The sequence below is a fragment of the Cordyceps militaris genome (assembly GCF_000225605.1).
Source record: "Cordyceps militaris CM01 unplaced genomic scaffold CCM_S00001, whole genome shotgun sequence".
NCBI classification, from domain to species: Eukaryota; Fungi; Ascomycota; class Sordariomycetes; order Hypocreales; family Cordycipitaceae; genus Cordyceps; species Cordyceps militaris.
The window spans coordinates 4,039,477-4,051,087 of NW_006271969.1; the positions used below are offsets into that span (position 1 = coordinate 4,039,477).

The following is an 11,611-nucleotide window of genomic DNA, read 5'->3' on the forward strand; positions in this document are numbered from 1 at the left end:
TAAATGCCGTTTTTTTTAAACCCTTATTCCACATTACTCATCACCCACCACCTCGATCGTCTTGATCAGCGCGCCGCCAATGCGCGCAATCTCCAGCAGCACCGCCTTGCGATTCACCTCGACCACATCCCCGCCGTCCTCGTCCTCGCCCTCCACAGCGTGAAAATTATACGGCAGGCCGGCGCGAAACTTGGACGGCTGCAGACGCGGGTTCCAGAGCGCTGCAATCGTCGCATCCTCCGCCGCGCCCGCCGGGAAGAAGACGAGCGTGTCCTCATAGACGCGCCGCAGCTCCTCGACGAGCACGTCGACGGGGCGCGCGCGCACAGGCAGCGGCGCCCGGCCCGGCACCGCATCAAGGTTGCGAAACTGCGATGCGCGCGGGGCGCCGGCGTCGCTGCCCGTGTCGCGCGCGACAGCCCGCAGCGCCTTGCTTGAGAGCCGCAGCAGCACGTCGTAGTCGTGGAGGGCGGGTGCAAAGAGTGCCGCGGCGTCGAGACCTGCGGCGCCCTGCTCGCGGACGAGCTTGTACGCGGCCTTGGCGAGGCGCGTCATGCGCGCGGCGACGAGCTTGCTCGGGCCGTCCTGGGTATACGCCAAGCCGGTGCGGTCGTACAGAGGGGCGACGACGAGCACCGTCTGGTTCATACCGGGGTCGCGCTGGCGGTAGTCCTGCAGTGCGGCGTGCACGGCGGCGCGGTCATCCAGCGTCATCTCGTCAGCCGTGTCGAGAATGAGCGGCTGCTCGCGCCAGTCCCAGCGCGCAAGTAGCGCAAGTGTGCGGAGGAAGCCAGTGGTCGCAGATGACGGCGTCGGCCAGGGGTACGGCTGCAGGAAGGCGTGCAGGACGAGGAGCTCGACGAGCTCCGGGCGGACGTGCCCGCGGCCGGTCAGTTTGTGCGCGGCGAACCAGTACTGAACGAGGCGAATGGTGGGGGAGAGCGCCGGCAGGCGCGTGCAGTAGGTGGCGATGGCCTGGGTGTGCAGGGGGAGAATGTTGAAGCGCCAGTGGAAGCGGCGGCCGGCGTGCGCGGCGGCCTCGCGCACGGCATGGTCGAGTGTCTTGTTGGTCATTTGGCGCGCGAGGAGCGTTTCCTCGAGGTCAGAGTGGATGCGCAGCCGGAAGGCGGCGCCGCTGTCGTAGACGACGTCGAGGTAGACCAGGTTGGTGATGCCAATCTCATGGTTCGCCCGGCCGAGGAACGTCTTGATGTTGTCGTGCGCAGTCGTGAGCCGGCGGTCGATATCCAGGAGGAACTCGATCTTGGCCTCTTGAATAGCCGTCAGATTCTCGGGCCACTTGCTCGACTGCTCAAAGTAGAGGTTGACGTCAATGGGCTCCACCGTGTCCTTGTGAAAGCCGACCAGGGGGGCCTCGATAGAGGCATAGCGCGCCAGCGCGGAGACGGGCGCCAGCTGGCGGATCTGCAACGGCAGGTTTTCGAGGCTGCGGATGTCGTGCTCAAATGTTTGGAACGAGCGCCGCGCAGCGTCGAACGCGCCCTTGTCGAGCGGGGACAGGGCAATAGTGCTGGCGAGGCTTGTTCCCGCGGCGTGCACGCCGTCCTGGGCGAGCTCCAGGTGGCGGTGCAGCGCGTACTGGGCGATTTCCTGGCAGATATCGAGAGGCAGCCTGCTCGTCCACTCGACGCATTCCAGGATGCTGCCGTCTTTGAAGCGTCGCAGCTCGGCCTTTTCGCCCCAAAACTGACGGAACCGCGCCGCGTCCTTGGGCTCCTCCGCCGGCGGGCCGTGCTCCATTTGTCTGCTCATGTGCCCGAGCTCAAAGATGACCCCAACGGTTGCAGTAGTGGGTGCAGGCGGGCAGGTACCAGCGAGCTTCCACTGCTTTCTCGGAGGAAGCTGCACGCAGACGAGTTGCGCGCGCTTGCCGAACGCCTTGCGCAGGACGCCATGCGCGTCGAGACCGAAATCAGCAATCTCGCTTCGACGATCAGGCGTTGCAGCATACTTGGCGAGATTGGGGTTCTTGATTTCGAGTACAGCATCAAACACCTGCAGCGGCACATTGACTTTTGTGATGAAAGTCGAGTCAAACTTATCAGCGGCCTCGTCGGCGAGAAGCTCCGTCGTAGACTTGGCGCACATCTGCAGGTAGTTTGCAGATCCAGGCGTCATCTTGAAGGCAAGATTGAGTTGCCGGATAGGGTCGAAGACGACGGGGCCAGCCTCCTTGATGGTGTCGGCAGCCGTTTTGGCAGAGTTGAACGCAAACGCCTTTTTGGTAAAATCTGTCGTGGACAGGAACTGAATCGCCGCCTTGAAAAGCTCTGTTGCGCTGAGAGATGTAGACAGCGCGGCTGCTCCATTTCTACCACCCGTCTTCAACAGAAGCGCAATCATGGCGGCCCATTCAAAGTGTCCGAAGCCACCACGTGAGATGGCGCTGCCGAATCCGCGTTGCTGAAGCCATATCCTACCAAGTATGCATGCTTCTCCAAATGCGGCGCATTCATTTTTAGCATTTGTAATGACACGGAGGTACTGGATAAAGGTTCTCTCAGCATTAAGGGTAGAGTTGTAAAATGGCGTGCTCGTCGGACTCTTCTTTGCATCTGTCGTCTCTGTTCGGATGTTACTCGAGCTTGGGGTCAGCTTTGACCAGGGAAACAAATCTTCTGGGGCACAAGGGATCAATCTGATGTGGAAGTCGTGCTTTGCGGGCTTCTTGGAGGGTTTGGCGACGTCCTGTTGCGGTAGGCGGAGAACGAGGATAGGGAGCAGAGGATTTTCGTGGAGGAGCTCGTAGTGGATATCGATTTCGTCGCCGAGATTAATTTTTATTCTCGACGCAATATATGCAATGTAGTATGCTCGTCGGTAAAAGTAGCGCATGTCGAGGTAATCCTTGTCTTGGAAGAGGGTCTTGGGCATCTGAACAACCATGTCGATTCCTAGGCGCTCTTGCGATTTGGCCATAGTCCTGCCGACGAAGCTGCCAACAACGTTGCATTGCGCTGGTGGTAAAAATGCCACTTTGTAATTGGATTCTTTGGTGGGCTTCGGCTCTGGGTAGGGAATGGTAACGCGATGCTTCTTTTCGAACTTGGTAGAGGCCTCATGGATCTAGCAGGCGTCAGTAAGTTGTAGCTGCATCTTTTAAGGTTTCGACGAACAGGAATAGAATCATGGGGCTCTATAGAGTCGATGATGCTTTTTATTTTGTTCAATTGACTGTCGAGGCCGTTGAAAGCAGTGTCGTAGTCCAGCTTGGTCTCTTTCAGCAGCTCATCGGTCTTTAAGACAAATGTGCTTGCGGCGGACACTCGAGTCGCATCGCGGGACGCGAAGTTAATCAAGCCTTTGTGACGAATACCCTGACCGCCATGGTCGAGCTTACGGCGCTTAGATCCGGACTCCATGGTGTCGCGACAGATTGTAGTGTTGAGGCTTGTCGTCGTCGCCGCAACTTTTTTGTCGCCCAGATTTTTTTTGGCGGCCGGAGCAGGTGCAGCGGGGCGATAAGCTGATAAGAGATGTGGCGGCAGCAATGCTTGTTAGTGAAGTTGAGAACTGCGAGGGTTCAAAAGAGACTTGATTATTAGTTCTCTTTCTTATGGTAAAAATGAAAGCCGTAATTGCTGAACAGATTTTCATAGTAGGTAACGATATACCCTCATGTCCTATCACTACTACCACAGGTAGCGGGAGCGGTCAGCACGAAGGTCTGTTGAAGCCTTGTAACAGACAAGAGACTGGAATGAAGGTAAAAGACAAATACTCTCATTTACTTTATCACATACTTGTTACTCATTTGAGATTACTTCTCTGCCTACCTCGTTTGTAGTGATATTTATTGAACTCGTCACTGTCGAAAGATAGCTTCACCTGACCCACTCCTTTGGTGCCCCGTTAAATTTCTGAGATCACCAGTCGACCACCACCCTCCCATTTGCGACACACACGACAGTACAACATGGATACAACGCTCTTGATCGGGGATATCGTGGAGAGAGATATCGCAGAAACCAAAAAGCCTAGTTTCCCAAATGCGCCGCCCACAGAAACCGGGTTCCCGCAGCACAAAAAGCGATGGACGGGTTCTGCTTTCAAGCAACAACGTGCCAAGGCAGCTGCCGCCTCAGGGATAGATGCTTCAACTCAAGATAATGCGAAGCGGAATTTGAAAAATACAGTACAAGAAGACCGCAAAAACTTTGAAGAGGTCGAGAAGAAGCGAATAGACCAAGAAAACAGGGCAAGACTGGACGACATGACCCCGCAAGAGATTGCGCAGGCGCAGGAGGATCTCATGAATGGGCTGAATCCTGCTCTGGTTCAACGACTCTTGCAGCGTGCACGAATTGATGAGCCTACGGGTCCATCTCCCTTTGACCCGCCTCCTTCAGGGGGACCGGTAGAAGAGACGCCGGCACGGACAGAGGCGGTGTCCGAAGCCGCAGGGCAAGAGCAGAAACCATGGACGGCAAAAAAGGTATCCTTCCAGGACATGCCAGAAGACTTTGACGAAGACCGAGAGCCTGCACAGCTTCCAGATGACTTGAAGGCGGCAACAGACCTGCGCAACGAATCGACTCATTTTCCAGCGCCTCCCAAGGTAGCTGACCTCGACCCGTCCGATCCAGACTTTCTCGAGAATTTGCACAAGAAATATTTCCCCGACCTACCAGCCGACCCAAGCAAGCTGGCGTGGATGGCGCCGGTGCCGACCGAGGACAGCGTAGCAGACAAGGAGTCGTCCTATTATCCGCATCCGGAGATTCCCGTCGCCGCGCTTCGTTTCGACTTTCGCGGGCGGTTCCTATCCCCCCGCGTCAGCCGGTTAGTCCCGTCGTCCAAGGGTCTGCACCACCACGGCGAGGCGCCCGAGGCGGCGGGCTACACAGTCAGCGAGCTGGCCCGGCTGGCGCGAAGCGCGGTGGCGGCGCAGAGATGCATGGCCTTTCAGACGCTGGGGCGCATCCTGTTCCGCCTGGGCAATGGGGAGTGGGGCAAGGGCATCTATGATCCCATCGCCATGGGCGTCTGGAAGGCGGCCAAGGACGGCCGGGTACTGGACACGCTGAACGAGGCAGCCATGGTAGAGGGTGGTCACCGCGGCAGCAGGGCCTATGCCATGGAGGCTCTGTGGCTGTTTGAAAAGGGCGGCTGGCGAGAGAAGGTGCAAGGACGATGAGTGGGCATGAATGAGCATGGGGTGGCGGGACACTGGCGTTTGGGGTGTTTTAAATACATGATCGCACAGGGAAAGGCAATTGCATGATGACGAGTGTTTTATTTACGAGGCAGTTCTTAGCTAAATTTTGATAATGATTGCCATTTGAGAGAAGCAGTTGCTGGTCACGGTTTGACCTAAAAGTATTATCGTTGGTGATGGCTTGAGATGTTGGTTCATGGGGTCCCGATTGGCCCAGCTTGTAGGTACATTAGTACTAAGGCACCCACCTACCTGGACTTGGTGGATTTCCAGCCGGCTCAAGGAAGCCTCTGTGACTGTTCGCTAACCTAAGGTACCTACATTCGTACGTACTATAATAAGCCGTCATGACAAGCGCCAGTTCCTCTTAGCAATACAGGCAGAGTCTTGGACTAGTCTTATTCGGAACAACGCCGAAGAAAAAAAATTGAAAACCCCCGTGAAACTTTATTCACTTGCCTCCTCCCTCTTGCTGTCATATTTATTTAGTTACAAGGTACGGAGCGCGGCTGACCTGTCAGGAATACCCAAACTACCTCTCCTAGGTACCTAGTTACAGCGCTCTTTCTAGGCCCAACTTGAACCAAGACAGCACAGTGGTGGGGCGAGAAAGCACTGCCGACCAGTCTTGTTCAAGCGACCAAAACAAATTGCCCACAGTTTTTTTTTTCTGCAAACCATTTGCCATCCTGGCCATGTTACGAGGTACGAGTCGTCTGCTACATCCCCATTCCCTTTTTTCCCTTCTTCACCCCACAGCATCACGGCATCGCCGCCGACCGACAATTTCTCCCTACGCTGCCTGGGTGCTTGCCAATTTCTCCTGCCCACCTCTTCTCCCTTTGAGCTTGTGCATCTGTTCTCTCTCGTGTCCCCCTCGAGCACGCTTATACCGCCAGAGACTGCATCGCCTTTGTTGCCTTCTGTGTTCCCCACCGCCAAATCGTTGCCCAACGACGACGGCCCGTGGCTAGATCTGGCATTGTCCTCGTCTCCCACCCCGTCATCCACCTGCTTTCCGAATCCTATAAGCGACGGATCCGAGTCCCCTCGATATACACACATCCTGCCTCTGCGCCAATCACCTCTTGTGACACCGCACCGCACCGCCTTGCCACTCCACCGCGCAACGCCCCTGCAGCATCACGCGCCAGAACATTTGCACCCCGCCACCCAGCTCCCTCTTCCTGCAATACGCTGAGATCCTGTGACTTTGACTAGCCATGGCTTCTCCGTTGCAGTTTGCCTACCGCACCCTCAAGCACATTGGTGTCTTTGACGCCGCTCCAGCCTACGAACCCCTCCCTGGCTTCACCAAGCCCGAGGGTAACCTTCGCTGCTGTGCATACTCACCATGTGGTCGCTACTTTGGATGGGCCTCACCCGAGGCCGTCAGCGTCATTGACGCCTCCAACGGCGCCGCCATTCTCACTCTCCCCATGACCAGCGTCTACGAGCTCGGCTTCTCGCCTCAAGGTACCTTTGTCATCACGTGGGAGCGTCCTGCCAAGGATGACAATGGCGACGCCACCAAAAACTTGAAGATCTGGCGCACAGTCGAAGATGGTGTTGCTGCCGCTGATAAGCAGCCCATTGGCCGCTTCGTCCAGAAGCAGCAGGGAGGTTGGAACCTCCAGTACACGGCCGACGAAAAGTACTGCGCACGCCTCGTCACCAACGAGGTGCAATTCTATGAGACTCACGATCTCATCACTGTCTGGAACAAGCTTCGCGTCGAGGGAGTCGCTAATTTCGCTCTCGCTCCCGGAAGCAAGAACCACGCTGTCGCAGTCTTTATCCCTGAGCGCAAGGTAAGCGTCTTGTACTTGGCCCTCTTCTTCTAGAAGCTAACATACTTGTAGGGCCAACCCGCCTCCGTTCGCGTTTTCAATGTCCCAGAGTTCAACGCCCCCATTTCTCAAAAGACATTTTTCAAGGGCGACAAGGTCCAGCTCAAGTGGAACAAGCGCGGCTCCAGCATCCTCGTGCTGGCGCAGACCGATGTTGACCGCTCCGGCAAGAGCTACTACGGCGAGACGACGCTCTATCTCTTGAGCACGAACGGTGCGTTTGACGCTCGCGTCTCGCTTGATAAAGAGGGGCCCATCCACGATGTCTCCTGGTCGCCCAACTCTCGTGAGTTCGGTGTCGTCTACGGGTACATGCCTGCCAAGGCCACCATCTTCAACGATCGAGCCGTCGCTACCCACTCTTTCCCTCTAAGCCCTCGTAACACAATCACGTTCTCTCCCACCGGTCGTTTCGTCCTTGTGGCTGGCTTTGGAAACCTTGCTGGTCAGATTGACGTCTACGATCTTGAAAAGGACTACCGAAAGGTGACCACCATTGAGAGCGGCAACCCCAGCGTTTGCGAGTGGAGCCCCGACAACCGGTATATCATGACTGCCACGACGTCACCGCGACTTCGTGTTGACAATGGTGTCAAGCTGTGGCACGTCGCAGGCACGCTCATGTACAGCGAAGATATGGTTGAACTGTACAATGTTGTCTGGAGGCCGCAGGCACCCGAGGCCGCCGCGCCAGGAGATCCTCTCACGACTGTGCCCCCTCCCCATGCTTCCGCGGCCACGTACCTTGGCACCGTCAAGACGCCGAGCAAGCCTGCTGGTGCTTACCGCCCCCCTGGTGCGCGCGGCCTGGCTACTCCGTTGCATTTCAAGCGTGAAGACGAGGGTGGGGCGGCTCATGTTGTGAGCAATGGCACTCAAAATGTCGGGCCCAACGGTTTTGGTCGTGCTCGCCGCGCCGTCCCCGGCGCGGAGCCTGCCGAGTCTGGTTCTGCTCCTGCGCGTGGGGTCCCTGGAGCTGAGCCGGCTGAAAACGACGCCGGCAAGAAGGGCAAGAAGAAGAGAAGCAAGAGGAACAATACTAACCAGGGCGATGGCAAACTCGAGGCGGAGCCAAACGGCGGCGCTAGTCTCGCCCCTCCTCAGCCAGGAAAGGACGGCCGCAGTCCTGAGAGACGTGGTGGTGCTGGTGCGGGTGCTGGCGCCAATGACCGCAATTTCCGCAGCCGCTCCAGACACAATGGCGACAATCGCAGCCGCAGCAACACCCACCAGGGACAGCGCAACGGCGGCAATGCCGCTCAGCAGACTCCCGCCCAGGATGCTGGCGCCGCCGATTCTAACCCTCATGCTAAGAAGATCCGCAGTCTGCAGAAAAAGGTCCGCGCCATTGAGGATTTGGAGATGCGGCTAGCGGGCGGCGAGAAGCTCGAGGATACGCAAATGAAGAAGATCAACACCAAATCGGCTGTGATCAAGGAGCTGCAGGGCCTGGGTGACGAGCCCTAGACGAATTGTTGCCAAAGACGAGAGTCGTTCCAGATGTTTGCCGTTTTGCGCATGTCACGCGGCGCTTTGTCGTTGCTCTGCGCATCCAGGGAACGACTTGTCTTGGATATAGATGTGGAAAAAGATAAAAAGTTATGATCAGTGTCGTACTAATTGTTGACGGAACAAGCGGCTACTGCACATGGGTGGAAGCCTCTACTTAGATTATGACTGCGGAACGGGTAGCATAGACTCGCTGGGAATGCGAGTATAGGGGATCGGATATTACCACATGAATAATAACCTACACGTTGTATTTTGGGTGTGGTTTCATTGTTGGACGCGAGATGTGCGTTTCACTGTCTGCCGAGGTGACTTGCGTAGATGGGTTGCATCAGACCTCTCATCCACCATGCAGGCATATCAATCCCGTCCCTGTCGGCCGCATCGCAGTTCCGACCATGATCCGATGTAGAAGATGGGCAAGAAGCGGTAAGCAAATCCGAGCCTCGTCAGAACGCGCAAACTTTCTAACACGTACGAAGGCACACGAGCCACCTCCGGAGCCGACAAAAAGTGGGTGATTTTGCCGAGTCCGGGCGGCCTGAGTCCGTGTGACGCCCGGCCTCGCTTCAGCCCTGCCAGGCGTGCGATTGCTCTCGAGTCAATCATGTACTATATATACCAATTTCTACCGTCGCTCTCTATGAATTTGTACCTCGCCTTTTTTGGTTTTGTTTTCTTCTCAAGTCCTCTGGTAATAAGAAAATCAAGCCTTCCTTCAACATGAAAACCGACATCGAAGCTCCGTCCGCCCCGCCACCACCACCCGACAACATCGTCCTCCCTACTACGGAGGAAGACGACGACTTCCCGGACGGCGGCCTCGACGCCTGGCTCGTCGTTGCCGGCGGCGCCTCCGTCTTCTTCTGCTGCCTCGGCTTCGGCAACTCGTTTGGCACGTTTGAGGCGTACTACCTCGCGCACCAGCTCAGCGGATACACGCCCGACGCCGTCGCCTGGATCGGGTCCGTCTCTGCGTTTCTGCCGTTCGCTACGGGTGTTCTTGGCGGGCCCTTGTTTGATCGATACGGTTCCAAGGTGAAAAAAATATCCCTTTTTCTCTTTGCCTTCTTCGTCCTGTGCTGACGTTTTGTCGCGAAAGGTGGTCCGGCCGGGCGCCGCGCTGTACGTGCTCGCCATGATGATGCTCAGCCTGTGCAGGACGTACTGGCAAATCATGCTCGTGCAGGGCGTACTCATGGGCGTTGCCATGGCGTTCCTCCAGTTCCCGGCCTTTGCCGCCGCCGCGCACTACTTTCGGCGCCGCCGCGCCGCCGCGCTCGGCATCATGGTGGCCGGCTCCTCGCTCGGCGGCGTCGTCATGCCCATCCTGCTCTCGCGGATGCTCAACAGCTCGTCGCTCGGCCTCGGATGGACCGTGCGCGTCGTCGGCTTCCTCATCCTCCCTTTCCTCCTCTTTGCGTGCTTGACCGTCAAGCCGCGGCTGGCGCCGCGCCGAGACGGCCGCTTCTTCAAGATGGGCGTCTACCGCGACGGCCGCTTCGTCCTGTTCTGCGCCGCCTTCTTCTTCATCCTCTTCGGCATGTTGACGCCCATCTTCTACCTCCCCACGTACGCCCTCCGCCGGGGCATGCGCCCCACGCTCGCCGGGTACCTGCCGGCCGTGCTCAACGCGGCTTCCACCCTGGGCCGGGTCATCCCGGGCGTGCTGGCCGATCGGTACGGGCCGCTGAACATTTTCGGGCTCGGGGCCATCGCCACGGGCGTCGTCGTCTTTTGCTTCAACGAGGCCACGTCCAACGCCGGGATCGTCGTCTACGCCGCCGTGTTTGGCTTCGTGTCGGGCACCATTATTTCGGGGGCGTCGGCGGCCATTTCGCTGTTTGCGCGGGACGCCCGGGATGTGGGCACGTACATGGGCATGGGCATGTCGCTGGCGTCGTTTGGCGTGCTGGTCGGGCCGCCAGTCAATGGCGCGTTCGTCAAGGCGTTTGGCGGCTTCTGGGAGGTGTCGGCGTTTAGCGGCGCCATGTGCCTGTTTGGCGGCATCCTCGCGTTTGTGGTCAAGGCCATGATGCCTCAGGGTATCTTTGGGCGAACTTGACTCAATTCGCAGCGTGTGTTATACAGTAGGTCGATCGTTTCTTCATTGGAGTAGATGATTGTACTAAAGCCGTGCATCACATTCGATTCACGCCGTTGTACATTAGAGCGAAGTTTTTTTTATTGGAGAAACAATTGTAATAGATTTGGACTAGACTCAATTCAGACCGTTTTCCTGGCCATTAGAGGCTTCTCCATGCCTTCAGCTCATCCTCGGAAATATATCGCAAGCTGTTAACCTCGGCCGTCTTTCCCTGGACCGCCGCCGCCGTCACCTTGGCCGCCGTCTTAAGGGCACCGTACTGCGCCACATTATGCGTAATCGTCTCGGCCCGGAGCTTGATGAGGCCGATGCGGGGGTCATTTTCTGAGCCGTCGTGAACGCCGTCACCAAGGTCGCCAAGCCAGGCTTTGAGGATGGGGCTGTAGTACTTCTTGACCTCGTCCCGCTCCGTGACGACGGCGGCCTTGCCGGCGACCGAAGCCCAGGAGCCCTTGGCGTCTAGAAACGCCACGTTGACGTTGGGGTCGCCCGTCACGTCGTCCGTCTTGCCCGACTCGGTGTTGATCTGGAAGACAAGGTCGATGCCGTTGCTCTCGGTGCCGGCGAGGGCCATGCTGCGCGAAACAAGCCGGCTGGAGCCCGACTGGTGGGTCGTCAGCATGCCGTACTTGCTGGCCGTGACGAATTCAGTAAAGTCCTTCATCTTTTGCGGGCCGTCGACTTTGGTGTCGGCGTTGGCCTTGGTGTAGGGGTCGGCGGGCGCATTGCCGGTGGATGTGTTGGAAAAGGACATGATTTTTGGTATATTTGAAGGTTTATTTGATATAAAAGGGTAGATGAGAAAAGAAAAGGCGTTGGAGTAAGTGTACATGTTGTTCAACGGTCTTTTATAAGTGCTTTGGTGTGTGATGAGTGATCCGTGACGTAATGTAGACGTTGATGATGTAGACGACTCAAGCGAATGGCAGTATCGGGATTCTTTCGCAGATCGACTGCCGCAGAGGA

General features: G+C 57.2%; 5 protein-coding genes across 5 annotated transcripts; 3 read left to right on the forward strand and 2 right to left on the reverse strand.

Annotated features, from left to right (window-relative positions):
* Positions 1-33: 33 nt before the first annotated feature.
* On the reverse strand, positions 34-3,383 carry CCM_01261 (pre-rRNA processing protein Utp22; the record flags this gene model as incomplete). The annotated part of the gene is made up of 2 exons (XM_006666417.1): positions 34-3,087; positions 3,138-3,383. 2 exons carry the CDS (start codon positions 3,381-3,383, stop codon positions 34-36), a joined length of 3,300 nt encoding a protein of 1,099 aa, XP_006666480.1.
* A 554-nt stretch (positions 3,384-3,937) lies between these two features.
* On the forward strand, positions 3,938-5,158 carry CCM_01262 (transcription factor Rba50, putative; the record flags this gene model as incomplete). Its single annotated transcript, XM_006666418.1, has 1 exon — positions 3,938-5,158. One exon carries the CDS (start codon positions 3,938-3,940, stop codon positions 5,156-5,158), a length of 1,221 nt encoding a protein of 406 aa, XP_006666481.1.
* A 716-nt stretch (positions 5,159-5,874) lies between these two features.
* Positions 5,875-8,496, forward strand: CCM_01263 (eukaryotic translation initiation factor subunit eIF2A, putative; the record flags this gene model as incomplete). Its single annotated transcript, XM_006666419.1, has 3 exons — positions 5,875-5,884; positions 6,401-6,990; positions 7,042-8,496. The coding sequence occupies 3 exons, from the start codon at positions 5,875-5,877 to the stop codon at positions 8,494-8,496; spliced, it is 2,055 nt and encodes a 684-aa protein (XP_006666482.1).
* A 765-nt stretch (positions 8,497-9,261) lies between these two features.
* CCM_01264 (MFS monocarboxylate transporter, putative) lies at positions 9,262-10,603 on the forward strand (the record flags this gene model as incomplete). The annotated part of the gene is made up of 2 exons (XM_006666420.1): positions 9,262-9,576; positions 9,641-10,603. The coding sequence occupies 2 exons, from the start codon at positions 9,262-9,264 to the stop codon at positions 10,601-10,603; spliced, it is 1,278 nt and encodes a 425-aa protein (XP_006666483.1).
* Positions 10,604-10,784: 181 nt separating this feature from the next.
* CCM_01265 (protein bli-3) lies at positions 10,785-11,399 on the reverse strand (the record flags this gene model as incomplete). The annotated part of the gene is made up of 1 exon (XM_006666421.1): positions 10,785-11,399. The coding sequence occupies one exon, from the start codon at positions 11,397-11,399 to the stop codon at positions 10,785-10,787; it is 615 nt and encodes a 204-aa protein (XP_006666484.1).
* Positions 11,400-11,611: the final 212 nt, after the last annotated feature.